This window comes from Drosophila kikkawai, chromosome 2R (genome assembly GCF_030179895.1).
Source record: "Drosophila kikkawai strain 14028-0561.14 chromosome 2R, DkikHiC1v2, whole genome shotgun sequence".
NCBI classification, from domain to species: domain Eukaryota; kingdom Metazoa; phylum Arthropoda; class Insecta; order Diptera; family Drosophilidae; genus Drosophila; species Drosophila kikkawai.
Genome location: NC_091729.1, coordinates 1,583,409 through 1,608,744, shown reverse-complemented (window position 1 = coordinate 1,608,744; position 25,336 = coordinate 1,583,409). Strand labels below are relative to the sequence as shown.

The window sequence follows — 25,336 nt, the reverse complement described above, 5'->3', positions numbered from 1 at the left end:
AGTTCCCAAAAAGTGACTTCGCTGCTAACTACTGGGGAGGTCAACTCGACCCAATCGCAGTCGGCTGCTAAGTGCTTACTCCAGGGCCGTGGTCCGCTTTATATAGGCCCTGGCGAGGCTTCAGTGTGGCCAGAGTCCTGTGCGGGATTTGCCCGAATAGTGTGGCCAGTCGTTCGGTCTAGTGTGACCCTCCGCTCGCGATCAGTGGCGCGCGCGCGCATTCAATTCAAATATTTCCATTATATCGCTGATTCCTTTTCTTATGTCGCTAATTGTTCCTATTATATTCTACCAAGATATATTGTGCGCGTACACGCGTCACACTCCCCCCCCGTTTGGGAGAAGGTGTGATACCGCACCGTAACGTCCTTTCCCCGGTCGAAGACGCTTCTCCAGTTCGGGGTCATGCCCATCGTTCTGTCTTGGTGCCGATGTTTCTTGCTTCGTTCTTCCTCCCGTGATGCCACCATACCCGTTGATCTCCGTGCGCTCCTGGCTATCACCGTTGCTTCTCTAGCCGTGCCGTCTCTGTTCCACGATGCCCATCCTGGCGTCGTTTTCTCCTTCCAGTTAATCGGCCCCTGTACCGGCTCCTCCGCTTGCTCCGTGTCCTCTATTTCCGCCTTTATTTGGTCCTCCTGCTCTTCCCGTTTTTGCTGCTGCTCTTCTATTTGCTCCGTTATCTCGCCTGCTAGCGCCGTGGTGCTTCCACCTTCCTCTTGCCTCGATTCTTCCCGGTCTTGTTGGATCACCATGTCGGATTCCTCCAGCTCCTCGGTGCCCTCTTTCCTAACGGCTGACCGAAGGTACACCTTGGCTTCTCCACTTCCTGGTGCATTCCTTTGGTCCGAAACCGCCTGGCTTGTGTGCCCTGATCGGTTCCATGCCGTCTCACAGCATCCGATGGTTTTGGGGTCCCTTTTAACAGGCCCCCAGTCGGACTCTCTGCAGATCTCTTGGTCGAGTCTGTGCTGTGGTTGTTCGAGACTTTCCGCTTCGATAATCTCGACTACCTCTGCCAGTTTGAGAAACTCGGGAAGTGTTTTGAACCCCGACCTCCTCGTGTATAGTTTTATCTGGCTTCGGCAATTCAGGTATATGCGGTTCAATTTTTCCTCCGCCGTATACTCCGCAAACCTCATCATTTGCATCAGCTCCATTGCGAACCCTCTCGTTGGTTCGGTCTCTCCTTGCCTCCGATGCTGGATCTGCTCCTTGAGTTCCTCCTGATACCTCCGCGGCAAGAAGTACGCCACCAGCTCTCCCGTGACCTTCTCCCAACTGTCAAGCTTGTTTGGTGTGCAGTTCCACCAATCGCTCGCCGCGTCTTCCAGGATGAACGGCATGGTCTGCACCAACTGGTCGTGCCCGATGCCGTATCCCGTCGCCCAACCTTCCAGCTTCCGGATAAACTCCAGCGGGTTGGTCCTCCCATCGTACCGTATTTCCCAGCTCCTCACTTGATCCAGGATCTCCACGTTTATCCTCCTCTCCATGATTGTATCTCCAGCTTTGCTCTTACAATCCTTGACCGTGTGGTCGTTGCTCTGGCTCACGGTGCTGCTGCCTCTCTCGTAAATCTGCCTGCTAGCCATTACTCTTGGTGTCGATCTCTTGCAACCACTTCAACCTGTTCGGGCGCCAATCTGTAACGTCCTGTCGTCCACGGGTAGTCAGCGGGACGTCCAGGGTCTGTGCAGATATATTAATTTGGTTCAGGCGTGGTTGCTGTAAGAGATTCCGACCCCGTCCCAGAGTAGAACGCTAGAGGATTATGCCGTAAATGTATCTTTATGTTTATTTACTTAAAAGGTACAATAACAATAATTCAATAATTTCATGCCGGATCTCGATTCTGGGGTACGCCGTAGTTCCGATTCGTCCTCGTCCCGAGTGCGGCTGTCCGATAGGGGGATGCCGATAGTCCCGCCAGGGTATGGGCCTTTAAAGCCACCCAATAGCGAATGCGTTCGGACTCGAAAGTCAACCACGAGAGAATGCGTTCGGACTCGAAAGTCAACCGAACCCAGTAGGTCGGACTCGACAGTCAGCTCAGCGCCGTTTGTTGGACTCGAAAGTCAGCAGATTCGGACTCGAAAGTCAGCTCGAAGACGTTTGGACTCGAAAGTCAGCAGAGACGTTTGGACTCGAAAGTCTGCCGATTCGGACTCGAAAGTCAGCTCGAAGACGTTTGGACTCGAAAGTCTGCAGATTCGGACTCGAAAGTCAGCAGAGACGTTTGGACTCGAAAGTCTGCCGATTCGGACTCGAAAGTCAGCAGACGTTTGGACTCGACAGTCTGCAGATTCGGACTCGAAAGTCAGCAGAGACGTTTGGACTCGAAAGTCTGCAGATTCGGACTCGAAAGTCAGCAGAGACGTTTGGACTCGAAAGTCTGCAGATTCGGACTCGAAAGTCAGCCGAGAGAATCGGACTCGAAAGTCGGCAGTGTTTCGGACTCGAAAGTCAGCAGAGAGAATCGGACTCGAAAGTCGGCAGTGTTTTGGACTCGAAAGTCGTCAGAGATTGGACTCGCAAGTCAGCAGAGATCCTAACTACAATGTATAAATAGGAACCTGAGTTCCCAAAAAGTGACTTCGCTGCTAACTACTGGGGAGGTCAACTCGACCCAATCGCAGTCGGCTGCTAAGTGCTTACTCCAGGGCCGTGGTCCGCTTTATATAGGCCCTGGCGAGGCTTCAGTGTGGCCAGAGTCCTGTGCGGGATTTGCCCGAATAGTGTGGCCAGTCGTTGAATGCGCGCGCGCATTCAATTCAAATATTTCCATTATATCGCTGATTCCTTTTCTTATGTCGCTAATTGTTCCTATTATATTCTACCAAGATATATTGTGCGCGTACACGCGTCACACTCCCCCCCCGTTTGGGAGAAGGTGTGATACCGCACCGTAACGTCCTTTCCCCGGTCGAAAACGCTTCTCCAGTTCGGGGTCATGCCCATCGTTCTGTCTTGGTGCCGATGTTTCTTGCTTCGTTCTTCCTCCCGTGATGCCACCATACCCGTTGATCTCCGTGCGCTCCTGGCTATCACCGTTGCTTCTCTAGCCGTGCCGTCTCTGTTTCACGATGCCCATCCTGGCGTCGTTTTCTCCTTCCAGTTAATCGGCCCCTGTACCGGCTCCTCCGCTTGCTCCGTGTCCTCTATTTCCGCCTTTATTTGGTCCTCCTGCTCTTCCCGTTTGTGCTGCTGCTCTTCTATTTGCTCCGTTATCTCGCCTGCTAGCGCCGTGGTGCTTCCACCTTCCTCTTGCCTCGATTCTTCCCGGTCTTGTTGGATCACCATGTCGGATTCCTCCAGCTCCTCGGTGCCCTCTTTCCTAACGGCTGACCGAAGGTACACCTTGGCTTCTCCACTTCCTGGTGCATTCCTTTGGTCCGAAACCGCCTGGCTTGTGTGCCCTGATCGGTTCCATGCCGTCTCACAGCATCCGATGGTTTTGGGGTCCCTTTTAACAGGCCCCCAGTCGGACTCTCTGCAGATCTCTTGGTCGAGTCTGTGCTGTGGTTGTTCGAGACTTTCCGCTTCGATAATCTCGACTACCTCTGCCAGTTTGAGAAACTCGGGAAGTGTTTTGAACCCCGACCTCCTCGTGTATAGTTTTATCTGGCTTCGGCAATTCAGGTATATGCGGTTCAATTTTTCCTCCGCCGTATACTCCGCAAACCTCATCATTTGCATCAGCTCCATTGCGAACCCTCTCGTTGGTTCGGTCTCTCCTTGCCTCCGATGCTGGATCTGCTCCTTGAGTTCCTCCTGATACCTCCGCGGCAAGAAGTACGCCACCAGCTCTCCCGTGACCTTCTCCCAACTGTCAAGCTTGTTTGGTGTGCAGTTCCACCAATCGCTCGCCGCGTCTTCCAGGATGAACGGCATGGTCTGCACCAACTGGTCGTGCCCGATGCCGTATCCCGTCGCCCAACCTTCCAGCTTCCGGATAAACTCCAGCGGGTTGGTCCTCCCATCGTACCGTATTTCCCAGCTCCTCACTTGATCCAGGATCTCCACGTTTATCCTCCTCTCCATGATTGTATCTCCAGCTTTGCTCTTACAATCCTTGACCGTGTGGTCGTTGCTCTGGCTCACGGTGCTGCTGCCTCTCTCGTAAATCTGCCTGCTAGCCATTACTCTTGGTGTCGATCTCTTGCAACCACTTCAACCTGTTCGGGCGCCAATCTGTAACGTCCTGTCGTCCACGGGTAGTCAGCGGGACGTCCAGGGTCTGTGCAGATATATTAATTTGGTTCAGGCGTGGTTGCTGTAAGAGATTCCGACCCCGTCCCAGAGTAGAACGCTAGAGGATTATGCCGTAAATGTATCTTTATGTTTATTTACTTAAAAGGTACAATAACAATAATTCAATAATTTCATGCCGGATCTCGATTCTGGGGTACGCCGTAGTTCCGATTCGTCCTCGTCCCGAGTGCGGCTGTCCGATAGGGGGATGCCGATAGTCCCGCCAGGGTATGGGCCTTTAAAGCCACCCAATAGCGAATGCGTTCGGACTCGAAAGTCAACCACGAGAGAATGCGTTCGGACTCGAAAGTCAACCGAACCCAGTAGGTCGGACTCGACAGTCAGCTCAGCGCCGTTTGTTGGACTCGAAAGTCAGCAGATTCGGACTCGAAAGTCAGCTCGAAGACGTTTGGACTCGAAAGTCAGCAGAGACGTTTGGACTCGAAAGTCTGCCGATTCGGACTCGAAAGTCAGCTCGAAGACGTTTGGACTCGAAAGTCTGCAGATTCGGACTCGAAAGTCAGCAGAGACGTTTGGACTCGAAAGTCTGCCGATTCGGACTCGAAAGTCAGCAGACGTTTGGACTCGACAGTCTGCAGATTCGGACTCGAAAGTCAGCAGAGACGTTTGGACTCGAAAGTCAGCAGAGACGTTTGGACTCGAAAGTCTGCAGATTCGGACTCGAAAGTCAGCCGAGAGAATCGGACTCGAAAGTCGGCAGTGTTTCGGACTCGAAAGTCAGCAGAGAGAATCGGACTCGAAAGTCGGCAGTGTTTTGGACTCGAAAGTCGTCAGAGATTGGACTCGCAAGTCAGCAGAGATCCTAACTACAATGTATAAATAGGAACCTGAGTTCCCAAAAAGTGACTTCGCTGCTAACTACTGGGGAGGTCAACTCGACCCAATCGCAGTCGGCTGCTAAGTGCTTACTCCAGGGCCGTGGTCCGCTTTATATAGGCCCTGGCGAGGCTTCAGTGTGGCCAGAGTCCTGTGCGGGATTTGCCCGAATAGTGTGGCCAGTCGTTCGGTCTAGTGTGACCCTCCGCTCGCGATCAGTGGCGCGCGCGCGCATTCAATTCAAATATTTCCATTATATCGCTGATTCCTTTTCTTATGTCGCTAATTGTTCCTATTATATTCTACCAAGATATATTGTGCGCGTACACGCGTCACATACTTCTGGAGTAGTTTTTGAATTATAATACACATTTTGTGTATTTTGTTGGCGTGTAGCTGTTGCTCGTCGCATGCGACTCTTCAGCTCCTTGTAGACCACGCAGCCTCTGTAGTTAGCTGTGTGATTTCCTCCACAGTTTCCGCATTTTTTCTTGTTTAGGTCTTCTTTGTTCGCAGGGCAGTGTGCGGAATTGTGGAAGTCTCCACAGACTACGCAGACTGACCGAAGGGTGCAGTATGTCCTTGTATGTCCATACTCCTGGCAATTTGTGCATTGCACAGGACCGTTGCGTTTGTGCGGTTCTTCCACGGTGATTCTTCGATGCAATAGGAACTGCAACTTGTAGATCGGGTGAACTTCATTCTTCTTCATGGTTTTACTTTCTGGCTCCAGTTCGACTTTGAAGAGTGGTTGCGGCTTTTTGTTTTTATTTATAATGTTGCTGACATTCTTGGCAAGGAAACCCTTGCCTTTCAGGGCTTCCACTATCTCAGAGGGGGCGACGTCTGGTTCAATTCCTTTTAACACGACTTGCAGTCCCTTGCTGCTTTTTAGTTGGTAGGTGTAAAAATTCTTTTTGGATTCTTCCAGGTATTTAGACACAGCCCGGAAGTGTTCTTCTGTTTTGGTTTGAATTTTTGTTTCGCAAATGTTCCCTTTAATAAGCTGAACAACATGAAAGTTTCCGTCCCCGACCAGCGCAACAATTTTGTTGACCAGGGCGTTTGAGCTTTTCTCCCTAATATAAATGGGTGGGGGCTTTGGCTGTTTTTGGGTCTCCTGCTCCGGCTCTGCTTGGTTATTCTCATCAGCTGCTAGCGGAGAAAATTTGTTGGAGTTGTTTGGGTCGTAGCTTTTGGTGACACGGTTGATCTTAGGCTTGTTACCAACCGTGTTATGTGGGCTAAGCTTACGCTTAATTTGGATGTAGCGATCCATGCCAGTCTGTATGGCCGGAACCGCTTGTTGCTTATCGGAGTTCACGGTTTTTGTTACCATTGAATTTGGCGATGCGGCCGTTGGCACCGATTTCGCAATATTGGTCGTTGATTTAGTTGTTGCTTTTGCTACGTTCGCAGAAATTGCAGCTCTGCTTGTTGTTGGTGCGTCTTCCATCGAAGCCGGTGGTGGTGGGGTTTGGCATTGGGAGCTCCAAGATGTAGGAGCTGGAATGAGTAGGGCGGGTGAGCAAGAGCGCGCTCTCGTGCCGTCGGCGGTCAGTAGAGCCGGGTTGGGCTTTGTAGACGTTTTTTCTGCTTCGATATCGCGAGTTGAGAAAAAAGTGAAACAGCCGTTTCTTTGGTTTACAGAGGTTCTACGCTCATTCTTTTGATCGCCGCTCATTATTTTGAGCTTGTTACGCGTGGCACCATATAAATGAACTTTGCAGCTCAAAAACACGTCTCACGCACTAGTGTCCGTATGTCATACGCACTGTAGGGCTTGGCCTAGCTGACAGTACGTAGTTTAGAGTTCCGAAATTACTTTTTCACCATGAAAAAACACTTCGAGAATAAACCCCGCGTAGCGTTCGTCCGTAAGCACGTGTGCACTCGATGAAGGTCGAATGCGAATTGAGTAGATCCTCACTGACTTAGTTGTTCTCAGGCTATCTAGTTACTCCTTGCTTGCCGGTACATTTTTGAAACTGACCGCTGATGATGGATCTTATCGCCGCTTGACTGTCCACCCATCTTGGAGCCATCGGTGTATACATTGAAGTATTGAGCATGGTTCTGGCCTGACTTCCAGTCATTTGGTCCCATGAATACTGTTGTGTTTTTATCCGGGCACGTTCTGGGTATCATGTAGTCAGATGTACTGCTCATGTCTCGACCAATTGAACTGTGCCCGAAACCTTGTAGCGACCAGTTTCCTGATGCAACCAGACGTTGTGCCGCCTTTCCTGCTGTCAGTTGCGCTTGGATATCAAGGGGATATATACCGATTATGGTTTCGAGTGCTTTGGTGGGGGTTGACCTCAGCGCCCCTGATATGCAGAGCAGTGCCTGCCGCTGGGATCTCTCCATAAGCTTATTACGTCAGCTTGATGTCAAGAACAACGCCGAGGTATTAGAATTGTGTTTTCGGGGTCAGCTTGTTTTTTTTTTAATTTTTTGAGGATCAATTGTGGCACCTTGTATCTCTTGGTGAAGAGAATGAGGTCCGGCTTATCTGCATTGATATTGAGTTCTACCTTCTGATGTATAAGTCCAGCAGCTTTTCCAGCATTTTAAGTAAAAAATGAGGTGAGACTTACCGGTCTGCAATCCTTAGGACTCACAAGGCTGCACTTTCCTTCTTTGGGCAGGAGGACGATCCGAAAGGTCCTCCATTGGTTAGATATATAGCCCGTGCTTAAACAAGCTCTTTATATGGCGTAGAGCCATGGGATGATCCCTTCCTTGGTCACCTGCAGCATGGCTGGAAATATTCCTTCTGGTCCTGGTGCTTATATCCTCGCAAAGGAGTCTATAGCCCTGTGGATTCTTCTAGAGGATATTAGATCTTTTGGGAGATGCTCTGCTCCAGTTGCTAGGTCCTGCACGGCATCCACGATGGTTTCCAGACCTTGGTCCTTCTCCACCACGCCTGCCTTCAGGGTGTGAGCATCCTTATCCCCGGGCTGGCGCTTTTTTATTTAATATTTTTTATTTACTTATTTATTAAGAATAGCAAATATCTGTCATTTTAAATCCATATCCTTACCTCAGACCGGATAAGGAGTGTTTTTTAAGGATATGCTCCGATCCACATCAGGTGGTCAGAGGCAAGGAGAGGTGTCTTAAAATATTATTTTTGTTAAAGTCTAATGACATTTCAAAAAATAACAAAGAGTACAAGTCGTTGTAAAGCGAACATAAAACGCGAACAGGATCGTGTGCCTCGAAATTAGTTTTACAAATATCCAAAGTTATAGGCCGAAAGTAACGTGATGGCCTAGAAGGAACTGAAAAACGTATTTGATTAAGAAGCTTACTGGAAAAAATATGTCCATTTATTAATTTATAAAGGAACATCACGCCGTGGCAGGTCCGACGATCCTTAAGAGAGGGCAAGTCCAGAAGGCGTAGTCTGTCAGCATAAGGAGGAAGGCGGCGATGTGGGTCCCAGTCTAAACCCCGAAGAGCGAATAAAAGGAATTGTTTCTGTACCGATTCAATAAGGTCCTGATACTTTGTATATTGAGGGGACCATACACATGAACAATATTCAAGTATGTGCCGAACCAGATATATATAAGAGTTTTGTAGTGTAGGGATCATCGAATTCCTTAGACCATCGTTTTGCGAAAGCAAAGTCACTCTATGCTTTACCAACAATTATACCGATGTGATCGGTGAAGCTCAAGTCGTGGGTAAATAGAACACCAAGATCCGTTACAGAGTGGATACGTTCAAGAACACTCGTGCCTAAGAAATAGCATGGAAACAATTTCTGCGGTAAAACGACATGTATTTACATTTAGAGTTGTTAAGAAATAACAAATTGTGAGTGCACCAGGACAACATGTTGTTTAAATCAGCTTGCAAAAGCTGAGAAGAGTCAAGATTTACAAGAGGCAAACATAGTTTAACGTCATCAGCGTACATCATCACGTAAGAGTGGAGAATAACTTGGGGCAGATCATTTATAAAAATGCCAAATAGAAGAGGACCGAGGTGGCTCCCTTGAGGAACACCAGAAGTCACGTGAACAAGGTTTGAGAATGAACCCTTGAATGCAACTCTTTGAGTACGGTTCGACAAATAAGTAGAAATCCACTTGATCAACGTAACCGGAAAACCCAAAAGACAAAGTTTCTTCAGCAGTAACTGATGATTCACCAAATCGAAGGCTTTGCTGAAATCTGTGAAGATAACATTGGTTTGGGTGTTATTTTTAAACGCGTTTCTAATGACAGCAACAAACTCAAGGAGATTTGTAGACGTTGATTTACGTTTCATGAAGCCATGCTGTGAGGGGGACATTATTGAGCTACATTGGTGCTGAAGCTGAGTAGTAATTAGAAATTCTAATAATTTGGGAATCGCACTAAGTTTTGCTATTCCTCTCTAGTGTTCAATATTAGATTTACTTCCCTTTTTATGAAGCGGAACGATATAAGATTCTTTTCAAACTTCGGGGAAAAACTAATGCTGAAGTGATAACTGAAAAAGTTTAGGTCTACATAATGAGCTGGCACAATTTCTCAGAACGCAGCTAGGTACAAGATCTGGACCAGAGGAGAAGGAAAGTTTGATTGTTCTGAGATTATGAATAACATCATCTTCGCTGATTACAGGCATAACAAGAAAGGAAGCTAACTTCAGCACGCCGAAGTTTGTATACCCTTGCAGATTGGTTTTCATATTTATATTATAAATTATAATGCCGAAAACAGACAATTAACAGAGTTTCATAACATTTTAACTATACTTATTATGTTTACAGTTTGACAGTTACAGTTATACATTCCCAGCTTTACATTTTCTCCTACATCTACGGATCGTTTTTATGGCAGCTATATGATATAGTTGTCCGATTTTCATAAAATTTATACCAAAATTCTATAATAATAAGTAAAGCTCATATCTCAGAGTAGATGAAAATACGTTGAAAAACAACGAAGTTATAATTTTTTTTCGATAAATTTCCCGATCGTTCCTATGGCACCTATAATATATAGTGGTCCGATTTTCATAAAATTTTTACCAAAATGCTGGAATAATATAAAATGGCTATATCTCAAAAAGTATGTAATAATATTAAAAAAACAGCTAATTTATAATTTTTTTTCTAAAAATGTATCGAACATTTGTATGGCAGCTATATTATATAGTCGTCCGATCCGGCCCGTTGTATCGAACATTTGTATGGCAGCTATATGATATAGTCGTCCGATCCGACATATATAGCAGTGAGAGTATATAGAAGACTATATGCAAAGTTTCATTTAGATAGCTTTACCATAAAACTGAGGGACTAGTTTGCGTAGAAACGGACAGACGGACAGAAGGACGGACAGACGGACATGGCTAGATCGATTCGGCTATTGATGCTGATCGAGAATATATATACTTTATAGGGTCGGAAACGCGTCCTGCGTTGCAAATTTCTGACTGAAATTATAATACCCTGCAAGGGTATAAAAATGCAATTGGAGTGCGGGAGTGGAAAAGAATACTCTGAGTTATTATCGAAATTAATTTGTGAGTATGTAGTCTGGAAGAATTTTGCGAACAGGTTCGCGATATCAGGCTCATTGGAAGCGGAGAAATTATCGAAATGAAGACATGATGGAAATTGTTGAGATTTCCGTTTCGAGTTTACGAAAGCGTAAAATTGCTTCGGGTTAGCCTGAAACTCCATTTTGCACCGATATAAGTGGTTTCTGTAGCATTCAGAATTGTGTGCTAGGAAATTTGTACGAGCAGTTAAATATCTCGAATGGTCGACTTGTAAGACCAGTCTGGACTTCAGATTTTTTGAATAAAAAAAGCCGACGAGAAAACCAATGGGGCTTATGAGAAACTTCTGGTGAGGGAAATGAAGGGACATACATGTTGAAAACTGTGTACATTATGTCATAGAAACGCTCAACGATATCTGAGGGATCCTTTGTGGAGGTCAAGAAAGTCCAATCCGTTAAAGATAATTGGTGGTTCATTTCTGTAAAGCTTTTCGAAAGCAACAAAACGTTGCTGCAAATTAAAAATATTTTCAACTGTTGTTTTCTATCGATAGTAATATATTCGCTACCTTCGGCAATATATCCGTTTCATTGAAGTGCTCTTTGGTAAACGACATTTTTTGTGATGTGTTGGGGTAAGAAGTGTATTAGTGGGATTATCTAGTGACCGAATCAAGATCATCAAGAACTTCTAACTAAGTGGTCCCTTTCCGAAAGTCTTTTAGAAAGATGGTTTCAATAAATAGGAAATTCCGACAATAGAAGAATGTAGGAATATGTAATAAAAATGGAACTACCATTAACTGGTAGCTTTACGCAAAGGACTTCCACACTCAAGGACACTCAAGCACTCCTCGACAGTTATTAATTCGGACTTGAGAGTGGAGTTGACCACTATAAGGACCTGTGAGTAGATGTTGTATTTGTAATATATGTTCAAAACCATAAATGTTTGTAGCCCCCTTTTTGAAAGCATGTTTCAGCTTCTTTAGAGTAAATCTTTGTGAAGCTCGTTCCGGCGGCAAAAAGTGTATAACTGTGGTAAACTCTGGTTCGTCTAGTGTGTAAATTAACCAAGATCAGCTGCTCTTACGTGCCCCGGCAAAAGTTGCAGGGCAGGTGGCAGGTCACAGTTCGCGTGTTAGAATTGGACAAGTCCTGCAAGTTCAGGTAAAAAACAAATCTCCTGTGCTCCGCTGATCACATTGGATCTTCATAGTGGCTCAATAGCTGCAGAACTATTTGTAAACATTGTGCAGAAATGAAAAACTTCATTATTGTGCTGCGAAAATCCCAAATAACGCGTTTCAATAACGCATCATCGGATAACTAATAAAGCGTTATTAATCAAAACTAATCGCGTAACCAAAAGCGTGTTACCATTTAAATCTACGTAAGCAGATACTTGCTGAAGAATGGATGGATGGACTCATTTGATCAAAGCCAGCTTGGTAACGAGCGGCGTTCTCATGGTATGATGAAAAAAATCGCTGGTACACCGGCAGAGCTGCGTGCCAACCTTGAAAAAGATTTAAGTAATGTGTGACGCCTTTATTCGGAAAGGCGCACAACATCTACTTAAAATTAAGAACTAAAATAATAAGTCCATTATCACTACATTATAGACTAAGCAGTAGAGTTAAGTCGGCACTGGAGCCGTGTAGATATTTTTATAAATTAAAACTAAGTCGGTAATGAAGCCTTACCAGACGAAGATTTGTAGTATCCTTAATGTAAAAATAAATAATTTAAAACCATAAGCTAAGTTCGGCACCCTAGAATTCGCCGAACCGGGAAAACAATCGAATAGTCGAACTAGCTGGCTCTTCCGTGCACCGTGCATCGCCGCGACTGCGAGTGCGTCCTTCTCCCGACCCGCAGCCCGCCTCCGCGACCAACCGGAGTCGAGTCATAGTTAGGCGACGCCTCTCTGACCCCCTTGGCCTACATCTACAAATTCCGCCAGGAACCCGACAGAGTTGCCACTCGGTCACCATAACAAGCAGTACGCACAAGCAGTGTGCACAAGCAGGGCGCAGAAGCAGTACCAAAGCAGTGCGCACAAGCAGTTTACCAGAGTAGTCTGCAGCCAGCAGAGAGCGTGCCGCGCCAGAATCCTGACCACGCGGTCGACCGGGTCGGCTACTGTCGGCCATCCGCCAATAACCACAACAATAGGGGTGCGCAAGCTAGCGTCCCGGGCCCCATACGCTGCTTATAATAATTTCCTACCAATATTCCCGTCCCCTCTATACAAATTTCTTGTAGAGGATCCCTGGTCACGACTGGGATCTAACCCGGCCGGAGAGATTCGATACAAATGCTATTAATTCTAGCAGTTATATTAAAAGCTATATTGCAAAGATAACTTCAACTATGACGAGCACCTTGTCATTTACTCATGGAAATAGCAATACATTTAACACAGTTGCGGCGACGTTAACTAATAGTGTATCCTCCATAACAAGCAGCCCAATAGCTAGTAAAGAATGCGAAGCTGAAAATTTAATGCTCATTCCAAATGCCAAGGATCTCCCTCCTAAAAAATAAAAAGAGAGTAGACAAATCATCAATAGTAATATATACCATATGACCAAACCAAGGGACGCCAAAACAGTTCATCAGCTACTACCTCCTTAGCTGCACTTCAAAATAATCGCTTCGCCGAGTTTGCTGAAGAAGTTGATGCAATAATGGATCTGGATGACCAAGTTAAAGCCGCGCATAAAAAATGCGCCTCATAAAAGTTTAGCTGTCAGCGAACAACCTGGTAAAACAACACCTATGTAAGCCACCAGCTATCTGCGTGCCGTATGTTGCCAAAATGCGCAAGCTGGAAGACCCGCTATATACTATTGTTAAAGATGACGATTTTGACATACGCACTTCAAGATTTGGAGTATCGAGAATCTGCGCAAAAAATTCAACTGCATTTCGACAAATAGTAAAACTGCTCACAGAACAAAAGTGCGAGTTTTGGCATCACCAATTGAGGGAGGATGCAGCGTTTCGAATTGTCGTTGAAGCACTTAAAATTACCATATATCTAGTTTCAAAGGCTGCACTGTCAGAATGGAGCTGGGCAGGAAGCTCAAACCAGATGCTAAATTACCGAAACAAAGCAACTACAGAATATAGGAATAGAATAAGTATATTCTACAAGTAATAGGAAATCTCCTGAGTCCCATAAAAAAAAAAATTGGTTGGTACACCGAGTACATTCTAACTGTCCACAAAAACATCCGACATCAAAAAACTAGAGTTTATTAGTTAAAGGATAAGTGTCCCGAGGTACTCATGTGGCGTTTTTATTTGTACAATTTTTTACTATTTTTTTAACCAAAATTGACAATTCAAAACCACGATTTTTGAATAACAATTAAATTAATTTGTTTAATAAAAAATATAATAAAATTTAAAATTAAATTAGTTAAAGAAGTTATGTTCCAAATTTCAAACCGGTTTGTTAATTAGACACCGAATTTCAAAATGACGTTTTTTTAGGAGAGCGCATTATAAATTGAGATACTCATACATTGAATACCATAGCTTGCAAATAATTGTTAACAGTTTTTTCCCCTACGCTCTACTCATGCGAAAAACAGAAAAAATTATGAATCTTCGCTCTCGCTCTTAACAGCCGACGTCGTCTCTCTTTGCTTTGGTTTTCAGTTTATTGCTTTACGTTAGCTGTTCGTATGGCGCGCTCTTCTACCGCTCTTTTACCGAGGACTGATACGACTGACGCTCACTCAGAGCGATTTTTAAAAGACCGATTCACTGAAAAGGTCGGCGCAAATGATCTTTTACGGGAATATGTTTTTTTTTTTGACGTTAGATCTTCTTGAAATTTTTAACCAGAATAAAAAAAATTTATTAAGTGTTCTTTTAATTCATTTATTCAGAATTAAGTTGAAAAATTAACAATGCGTTTAGGTTGTCAGAATTAATTGAACTACGTCTTTCACTTAATTTATAAATTTATAAATCAAAGTGACGCGAAGAATCTATAAAACTTCGCATACGCATGTGCGCTTTCGAATGAAACTTTTCATACACACATACATGCGCAAAAGGCTTTTTGACTCTTCGCTCAAGAGCAAACGTACCGTGAATGGGCACAGCAAAAGAGAACAGAAAAAACTGTTGGTCAGCTGATCGTGAGCAAACTTTGTATAAAACCAATTCAATTGGTTGCTCTTAGGATCTTCGCTCTAATGCTAGGAAAAAAACATTTTTTTTGAAATCGCTCGAATCTGTCAACCGTTATTTGCGAGCTATGTTGAATACCTAACGACCTCCGTTAAACTATGGATGACATAACTTCGTTACTTTTGCTATGATCGATGTAAAACTTGGACACAATATTCTTATGATAAAAAAAAAATATTACAAAAACAAGTACGCCTGCGTGGCGGTACCGCTTTCTTACGTGTCCTCACACCACTCAATCAATGAACCTAATTAATTTGTTGTACCAAAACCTTTTAAGGTGTGACAGGTGACCCTATTTATCTAATTAATAAACCATAATTAGCGATAAGATGGCCTGGTAATTAAGTTCTCATACTACTCCGAATGTATAAGGAAGAAAATATTTCTTGTCACTCAAATTGAACAAGTTGTGTTTCTTAATAATATATGTACATAAGTTTGGTTAAAAATTATTAACTATTTATTTTAACGTTTTAAACACTTTTCTTTCAGCAAAAAGGTAAAAAGGATAAACTAAAAATATCTTGTCCCAATTCCGATGAAGATCAGCCAGATGACATTTATGACAGTCAAACAGGTGTAATGTCTGTAACTAATGATTGGTGGCGAAAATATCTTGTGAAACAAGACCTGGAAACTATCGTTCCAAGTAATAAACTGCGTGTGATGTTTTCAATTCTTCATATGTGTGCAAAAAAAGGAGAAAAATGGTAAGTACTGCATCGAGAACCAACTTTGAATACCTTTTATCTCTGTTTTCTTTATACTCATATTCTTATTCTTATTATTATTATTATCTACACTTAACAATACTATAAAACAACCACATACATATGTACGACATTGACGGGGCAAAGGGTCCGCATTGTGCGGCCGCAAAGCAATGCTCGTTCCTCCCTCTTTCCAGCGACTTGAGGGATTTCATCAACTTAGCGGAGAATTCCGCCACCGCATCCCACGTCCTTTGGTCTGACAGCATCAACGACATCAGCGTGTCAACCCTGATCACTGACCCTGCTACCGCCTCAAGCTCGTTCCCCTCCTCGTCGAATCGGCGACATTCGAAGATGATGTGGCCCGCATCCTTGATTATTCCGGAACCGCACTCCGGTCATCCGTCCTCCGTCTCGTGGTCGAACCTTTTCAAGTAGCTGCGGAAGCAGCCATGCCCGCTTAGAACCTGGGTTAGGTAAAAATCTACCTTCCCATGATTCCGCTCCATTCAGGCCTTGATGCTGGGGATGAGCCTATGCGTCCATCGTCCCTTAGGCGAGGCATCCCACCTGGCCTGCCAGTTCCTATAGCTCCTTGCCCTGGCCGCGCTTTTCAGCTCGGCAGTCGTGGCTCTGTCGGGTCCATGCTGACTATGCAACGTAGCACGAATGTCCGCCTTCTCGCGGACCAGCTCCTTCAGTGGAACTAGGCCGGCTAGCACCAGAACCGCGTCGTCCGAAATCGTACGACACTCGGATGGCACAGAGTCTATAGGTTGACTCGACTCCCCGCATTTAGGACTTCTTGTTTGCCGCCTCAGCCCACACCAGCGCCGCATACAGCAGTTGGGAGGTGACAAGGCTTACCAGCAGCCTTCTGGTGTTCTGCTTGGGTCCTCGTGTGTTTAGCAGCATCCGGGCGAGTGCTCCTGCTGTTCCACTGGCCTTCTTCTGAGCGTACTGGAGTTGCTCCTTGAAGCATGGCCTAGTGTCGAGAAGAACACCAAGGTACTTTACTGCCCTCTGCGACTGGATTACGGCCGACCTGGATCTCGGTCGTTTCCACTTTTTTCCGGCTCGAAATAAGGACCGCCTCAGTCGTGTGCGCCGCTTGCTCCAGACCAGAGCTCGAGAGCCACGATTCGATCGCCTTGATAGCAGCATTCGCCTTATCTTCTGCAGCCGTGCGCTCCTTTGCAACTACTCTTCGTATACTCTGGAACCCACATCCGTGTCCACAATAAGCACCCTCTCGCTGAAGTAGCTCCTCGCTATCTCCAGTAGGTACCCTGGGATGTTCAGGCCAGCAAGGGACTCCAGCTTCCGGTTCCAGTCGGCAGTGTTTAAGGCGTTCCTTACGTCCAGCGTTACCACTAGGCAGTAATTTTTCCAGCCGCCTTTTCACCGCTTCTTCCAGCGCCTCGGCTGACATGCCGTCCAGCGCGATAGCTAATGGCTGGGTGCACAGCGTGTCCGGCCGGTAGGCTTTTCTGGGCCGCCGCAGCGTGCGGGTGTTCCACTCCGGTACACCCAGTACACAGAATCGCCTCGTAGTCGCTACCAGTGTAAGCGTCGCTGACTCTCCAGCTATTATTGAGGCGGTTCCTGTTCTAGCAAACGTGTGCCTCACCCCGTCGTTGAGGATACCTACGTCCGTCGAGGCAAATGCCTCCAGCACCGCGCATCCCCTGGCGTTAGTGGAGACGGATCCCCACTCGAGGGCCCAGGAGTTGAGATCGCCTCCGACTACAACCTTGGCCCTGCCACGCATATCGCTGCATAGGTTGTCAAGGATCCTGCTGAATGCCTCCAGCGGGAGACTGGGGGCCAAGTAGCAGCTGTATATGCAAAAGCCGCTGACTTCCGCATGCACAAATCCATCGGCTGCCAGGATGTTGGACATCCGCCGCTGTCCGTCGCCACAGAGCCAAAAGGCCGCCTTGCCGGAGCGGGCCTTCGCCCATGCTCCTCCCTCCCTCGCCTAAGTATAGCAACGTCCGCCGCTTACCTCACTTACTGTTTGCAGTAGCAGGTCCTGCGCCAAATTAAGTTGAATCTACTGCATGCAGGCATACGGTTCCCGTTCCCGCTGTTCGAGGCTGGGCAGCCCATGCCGCCATCGTGCCTCGTCTCCTTGCTACCAGCCGCCTTGCAAAGGAAACATATTGGCTGCTTGGAACATCCGGCTTCCTTGTGTTCCGACTCTCCGCATTTGAAGCAGTAGGCATTCCTATCCACCGGGTTCTTGCAGTGAATCGCAATGGGCCCGGTTTCTAGGCATCAGAAGCACCGGATCTTTCCCTGATCCTACAGGTTGACCATCGATCGCACCTCTCCACGCTGCAAAATTGCCTTGCCCAGTGGAACGGGAAGGCTGACTACCACCAGCTGCGTCTCTAAGCCGCCACGGCGCATGCTCCGGACTCTTACCCGTTCTGCCTAGAAATTAAATTGGCGGCGCAGACCTCCTTCTTCGAGGTGATGGAGTCGATGTTCCGTACCTCCAGAACTCTCCTTCATGGTCTCGGCGCTCTCACCGCTCCCTTTGGCCACCTTTAGGAGCAGGTTGCCGTTGTTGGTGCGCCGAACCTTGGAGATACAAGCACCCAGGTCCGACAACTGCTTGTCGTCCCTCCAGGAAACCATGGCTAGTACCTCGCTGTAGGACTTGCCGTTTGCTTGCACGATGACAGCGTTGCCCTCGGCTTCTTAGCGACTACCATCCATTCGCCAGTGGTTTTGCGGGTTCCGAATGGGCTCCATGAGTCTTTCTTCGGGGTGTCCTGGGCCCCTTCACGCTTCCCTGTTGCGCTGCGCTGGTTGGTGTAGGGACAGGCGTCATTTTGACAAACAGCTCCCTCGTGGAGACAGTGATGTGACGCGTCGTCTTGTCCATCATTTTCGTGGAGACTTCCTGCAGTAGTTTCCCCAGGTCCTGGAGATCCTGCAGACTGGCTGCCTCCTCTGACGCCTTGCTCCTCTTCGCCGGCGTAGTTCTGTGCGAGCTGGTCGGGCTCGCAGGATACCGCGTCCTCTTGGGGGGCAGCGTAGAGCTTCTAGAGTTTCCGGCGCAATGGGCGATCGGGAGAGCTTGCTGCTCCTTAAGTACGGCTGTAAAAGCTCCTCCCCTGACGTTTTACAACACTAGGGTCCAGAAGCGATCAGCTGTGTTTACGTTTTGGAAGAAAACGCGGGGGAAATGGATTGTGGTGTGTGGAAAAAAGTAAAAGTGAGAGCAGAAAAGCGTTTGTGCGGAGAAGAGGTGAGAGTCACCCCCTCCCCTTACCTCGGGTCCCTCCGGTGGATCAAGTGCCCATGTTGATTGGGCAACTGGGGAAAACTGCAGGGGCCGATCCAGGAGCAGTACAAGGTACGTACCAGGGTACAAGAAGTGTCGCACTGCACTTTTGACTACTTTCAGGCTAAATACACACCGGCACCGACCGAAAAAAATATTATCAGACGGAGCGTGGCCAGAAACACAACCTCAACCAACTGTGTGTATCGCACCTTTTCGGTAGTGACCATAAGTGAGCGCAAGGCAACCAACTAGAATAAAAAATCAGCTTAGAATTTTCAAATTGTAGGTAGGCATAGGTGGAGAGGCCCTTTCCCTCCCTTGGGCCATAGAGCTGTTTTGTTTCCTAGTTATAATTTATGTAAGGCATCCTTTCATTCTGCCCACTAGCTGTGTTTTCCAATTACTTGCATTAAGTCTCACCACACTTTGAGCCGCCGCACAGGAGCGCCTCTTAAACAATTAGCGTTCAAAAAATCGAAAAAACGCAAAAACGATTCTAACCATACTTATTCGACCGAAAGTTTTTCAAGGTCTTAGAGTCTGCACTAAAATCAATTTTAAGATTTTTTTGTTGAAGATATAAGCATTCGAAGTTTAACTTTTTTTCGCTTTTTGCATCATACAAAACAAAATGGGTAAATTGGTCGACTTTCAAGTCATTGTAGACAAAAAATATAAAACCAATGCTCATGGTTTTTACTTTAAATGATAGATACATTCATAAACTGTTAAAGAACCTAAAAAAACGGAACATTGGTTTGTGCTTGTACAACTAAATCGCTACCTGCCAGGTTTCCATTTTTTTCACCTTTTTATACCCTTGCAGGGTATTATAATTTCAGTCAGAAGTTTGCAACGCAGTGAAGGAGACCTTTCCGACCCTATAAAGTATATATATTCTTGATCAGCATCAACAGCCGAGTCCGTCTGTCACTCCGTCCGTCTGTCCGTCCGTCCGTCTGTCCGTCCGTCCGTCTGTCTGTCCGTCCGTCCGTCCGTCCGTCCGTCCGTCCGTCCGTCCGTCCGTCCGTCCGTCCGTCCGTCCGTCCGTCCGTCCGACTGTCCGTTTCTACGCAAACTAGTCCCTCAGTTTTAAAGCTATCTAAATGAAACTTTGCATATAGTCTTCTATATACTCTCACTGCTATATATGTCGGAACAGGCCGGATCGGACGACTATATCATATAGCTGCCATACAAATGTTCGATAAATTTTTAGGAAAAAATTTATAACTTGACTGTTTTTTTAAATTTTGTAACATATCACGTTGCTGTGGTGATAGAGAGAGCGGATGGTGGTTTAAACTAAGGCAGAGTACGCGCTTGCATTTCCGGCTGGGGGGGGGGGTAAGATAGGTTTCCGCTTAGCTCTACTCTCCTGCGTTAGCAATAATGATTTAAAATGAATTCGCGTACAAAAAGGATTATAAAAGGAGGAGTGTCGTCACTACTATTCTTGTCAGCTTCATGAAGGACCGGCGCTATAAGGGAACAAAAAGTAAACAGCAATGGGAAACCTTCCTACTGGTTTTCACATAGCTGCGAAAATCGCCCACCCTACCTCGATCTCTGGATCGACCGAAATTAATCAGAAATCCCTTGAAAGGTTAACCTCTACTGGGCCATGACATTCCAACACGACTGGATTCAAACATTATATTCATTTAGTGCATCTTCAAGTAAATAATATTTATTCTATAAATAAAAATAATCAAAAATAGGTTCAGCTTCATTTCCATAAATTTGTGCTGTTTTATATGGCATAAGATATTAACAATATAGTTTTAACAAATATAGCTTTAACCTATTCATTTTTCAAAAAAGGTAGTTATACTATACAATATAAAGATATTTAAAGTGTAATACTAGAGCTCATAATATAGGCATACGAAAATACTTGGTAGGCAGTGTAATGTAAAATTAAAAAATAATTAACGGATCGCAATGTCTGCATTACCGAGCTTCTAATTCTTATTCACTCGAACTTTAAAGCTTGGCATTTGGACAACCAATTAACTCACATTTCTGCAATTCCCACGTAGAAAGATCTTTCGCCGAGAGCTGCAAGAGGCGTTTATGTTTGCTGAAAAGAAATCTAAACGTCGGTAACGAAAACACTAAAGCTTTTACTCTGCTTGATTGCGGTTTTCGGGTTTTGTTTTGATTATGATCATTCGCACTGTCTCCATATTTTTCACTCGGTACACTTCGAACAATTATTTTTCATTAATTTTCGAAATAAATTAAAATTAGAGGTATATATATTAGATAGTTTCTTTGCAGGTAATCTGCAGACTTCAAATCAAGATTTCAGTAAATAAACTCCATTTATGATTTAATTTCTTTTACTGGGCTAATTTTCAGCACTTAAAAAAAATCTATAGTTGAGATTCCCATAGGAAATGTTATAGTAAAAATAGCAAACTAGATTGCTGGCGTTAAATTTCCGTTTCGGCCATTCTGTATTATTTTCTTAACTTCACTCAATTTCCTATTTCTCATTTTTCTTGTCACTTTATTAATTAGGCAATTTCTCTGACGTCACTAGGAATTTTCACCACCACGAAAGTTCACAGCGCTCAGGGCATGAGCATTAAATTTCTCGCGTTTGTATGGCCGAGTACTCGGTAGTAATTTATTTCCCGTGTACACGCACATTTCTCGCACAAAAAAAAACCAGGGATTGCAAATAAGAGTTATGAGTAAAATAAAAGTTATTACCAAAAAATTGAGCTGGAAAGATGAAATATTTAGGTATACCATAATTTTTGAAGGAGTTCTCAAAAATAAAATAAACTTTTATAACCAATTTTTATTTTTTAATTGCGCTTTAACTCTTATTTTTAAATATTAATAAAAAAGTTGTAGAATAATTATTATTTTTCAATTTGTATATAAAAGTTGAGTTATAACAGTTATTTTCAATTTTTAAAATTATTAAAATTATATTGAAATTTAAAATTATTTTCCAATTTTTATTTTAAAAAATTAAAAATTAAAATTATTTTCCAATTTTTATTTTAAAAATTCAAAATAATAATTATTCTCCAATTTTTATTTTAAAAATTGAAAATAAAAATTGAATCGCAATAACTTTCCAACGGAGCGGTATATCTTAAAGATTGGCATATATAATGATTCTACGCTTCAATACCTTTCGTTTGATGTATATATTGTGGTTATTGCATGTACACAAATATGTACATGAACATAAGTGCATATAATAAAAAATTCACCGTTTCACAAACAAACATGAATACTGAGATAATTACCCAGCTACAGGTAATAATATTTAAATAAAAAGGTGACAATTTATTATATATATTTTCGTTATCTGCATTTTGGGCTTGCCATTTGTAAAAGGTATTTTAGTATCCTTGTTTGTTTGGGGAATGTAATAAGCATTACGTATACGCATATTTTTATGCATAAGCAATTACCACAATATATACATCAATTGCGATTCAATTTTTATTTTCAATTTTTAAAATAAAAATTGGAGAATAATTATTATTTTCAATTTTTAAAATAAAAATTGGAAAATAATTTTAATTTTCAATTATTATTTTAAAAATTGAAAATAACTGTTATAACTCAACTTTTATATACAAATTGAAAAATAATAATTATTCTACAACTTCTTTATAAAACTTGAATAATAAGAATTAATTTCCTATTTTTTCTATATAATTGTAAAATAACTCTTATTTCATAATTTGTATTATAAAAATTATAACTGTTACGATCCCTGAAAAAAACAAAAAAAAAACTCTGCGGCTGCGGCTAAGCGTTAATTCCAACCAAAAGAAAAATCTCTGCTGCGGCTGATGATGATGATGACGAGAACGACGATGAAGGGGGCGAGGACGATGATGCTCCTTGTGTGGTATTGCAAGAGACGATTAAGAATCGTGTCGGCTACGTGTCGGGGATTGTTGTATTCGTCAACCAATATGCCCCATGCGCTTGTGTAATTTTCTTCTTTTAGATCGATGTGTCTTATCAATCTCTCTGCCTCTCCAGTTACGGTGGTTTTTAGATACCACATTTTCCGTACTGTCGGCATGTTGACATGAGTTTGCCCACAGGCTGCTGTATGCTTGCAGCGTCTGCGTTTCCTTGGGCATGGCTCGTAGTTTGAGCCATTGCGTCAGTTATGGCGCTTCGATACTTGTCGAATGAGTCACGACAGTCTTTGTAAAACCTTACATATTCCGAGGTTCTATATTTCTCCAGAACATTACGGTCATTTTCCGCAAATCGATTCCACGCTTCATCGATTGCGGCCAACTTAGATTGAAAGTATGTTGGGTTTTGTTTCCTGCTCGCAGAATCTTTCTTGAAATTGCGGATCAGTTTTGAGATCTCTTGACTGATCTCTTCCTGCAAGTCTAACGCCTCTGTGGCTGCTCGCTCCTCCATGCTAGTCATGTTGAAAAGTGCTATATTCTTGACCCGTTGGGATTGTTTTATTCGCTTTTAAAGCTGGATACGCTCCTATTCGCAACCGTTTAGCGGTCTAAAGAATTAGCACTTGTTCACTTGACTTGGAGAACACACTAGATTCTAAGTTCTAGTGGAAGGATTTTTTCAAAGGATGCCCAGGATTGTTCCAAGAGTTGGGGAACTTGACTCGTGGGACTTGAATTGTCCTTAGGATTCGATCGTTAGGACGTTAGGCAGGACGTCGGGACGTGAATTGTCGGCAGGACGTGAACTGTCGGGGTCACCAAAATGTTTATATGAGTGTTTGTTAGTGTGAGTAGGCTTCGATGCCTGGCAAAATAGCACATAAACTAATTGCCTTGTTTGTGTCGCACCCAGCACTTGAACTAGGTGAACTGCAGTTGGAGGAGTAAAGATATCTTTGAGTTAAAGATGATTACTGACTTTATTGATTCAAACTTAACGATATTTATAGCTAACAAATGTGCTTGCATTTACGAATATTAATGATAAAGAATAATGTAGGTTGCTAGTGCATGCGGAAACAAATATGCTTACAAATGTTGATGTGCAAGAATAATGTAGGTTGTAATGGTATATGCAGAATGGGGCTATTGCTCCATCCAACTTCATCGCGTCAGCAGAATCTACATATGCCCTTGACCTGGTAATCTATACTTTATTTTGGCCGCATATGAGAGTGCTGCGACTGACGAATTACAGATTATGTAATGTTATGATTATGAATTATATATATTGCAGCGACTGAACAATTTGTTTCAGAAAAGTACAAGCTATCTATAAATGCTTTTATTTAACGGCTGCATCATAACACATTTATAATCGATTGCTTCAAAATTTGTCCGGGTACATACACTACACATACACATGGATGGCTTAACAGTTAACAGAAGAATACGAATCGAACGCCCAGCGGTACCGCCGCTTGGCATTGCTTCGCGGGCGCGGTGACTCCTACTCCGTCTGCTCCTTTCGCCTTCGCTCCAACTCCCTGAGAGACTTCATAACTTCCGCGGCGAATGTCGCTGGAGCCTCCCACACTCGCTGGTCTGCCAGCATCATCAGCACAACCAAGATTCTGGACCCTGCTACCGCCTCCAGCTCATGTCGCTCGTGGTCAAATCGGTGGCACTCGAACAGCACGTGCTGAGCGTCCTCGACGACGCCGGAGCCAAACTCTGGGCAACAGTCCTCCGTCTCGTGGCCGAATCGCTTTAAGTAGCTGCGGAAACAGCCATGTCCGCTAATCACCTGGGTGAGGTAGAAATCTACCTGCCCATGCGACCTCTCTACCGAGCTCGATAGGTTCGGGATGAGCGTGTGCGTCCAGCGTCCTTTTGCGAGGAGTCCCAGCGATTTTGCCAGTTCTCGAAGCTCCTCCTTTTGGCGGTAACCTTCGACTCTGCTCTAGTCTGCAGGGTTGCTTCCCTGTCCTGCGCGACTGCGTAGTTCTCCGCCCTCTCCTGAATGAGCTCCGGGACTTGTCCGGCGATGAAGGCGCACGCGATTCTGACGGCGCACGATGCCTTAGCGGCTTCCGCCCACACTGGCGCTGCATACAGCATCTGCGACGTCACAACCGTCGTGAGCAATTTCCTGGTTGCCTGCTTCGGCCCTCTAGTGTTTAGAAGCATCCTGGATAGCGCTCCTGCCGTTCCGCTGGCCTTCTTGTGGACAAAGTCCAGGTGCTCCTTGAAACACAGGCGCGTGTCGAGAAGGACGCCAAGGTACTGGATTGCCCTTTGGGACCGTATCATGGTTTCACCGACGCTCACGCTAGCTGTCTCCACCGCTTTCCGACTTGAGACAAGCACCGCCTCCGTCTTGTGGGCCGCCAGCTGCAGCCCTGCGTTCGCTAGCCACGACTCAACAGCCTGCACCGCTGCGTCGGCGTGGGCCTCCACCGTAGCTAGCTCCTTGGCTACCACCACTATGGCGACGTCATCGGCAAAACCAACCAGGCTGGTGCCCACTGGCATTGGGAGTCTCAGAACTCCGTCGTACATGGCGTTCCAGAGCAGGGGTCCCAAAACGGA

General features: G+C 44.9%; 1 protein-coding gene across 8 annotated transcripts in view; it reads left to right on the top strand.

Annotated features, from left to right (window-relative positions):
• LOC121502033 (transcriptional regulator ATRX homolog) overlaps window positions 1-25,336 on the top strand; it is a 530,985-nt gene that overhangs the window by 181,320 nt on the left and 324,329 nt on the right. For all 8 annotated transcript variants that reach the window (XR_011444423.1, XR_011444421.1, XR_011444422.1 and 5 more), the window contains one exon: window positions 15,312-15,529. Coding sequence is in view for 2 of the 8 variants with exons in the window: in XM_070283645.1 (XP_070139746.1) it covers window positions 15,312-15,529 (218 nt within the window). In the remaining 6 variants the exon portion in view is untranslated. The remainder of the gene's footprint in view (window positions 1-15,311; window positions 15,530-25,336) is intronic.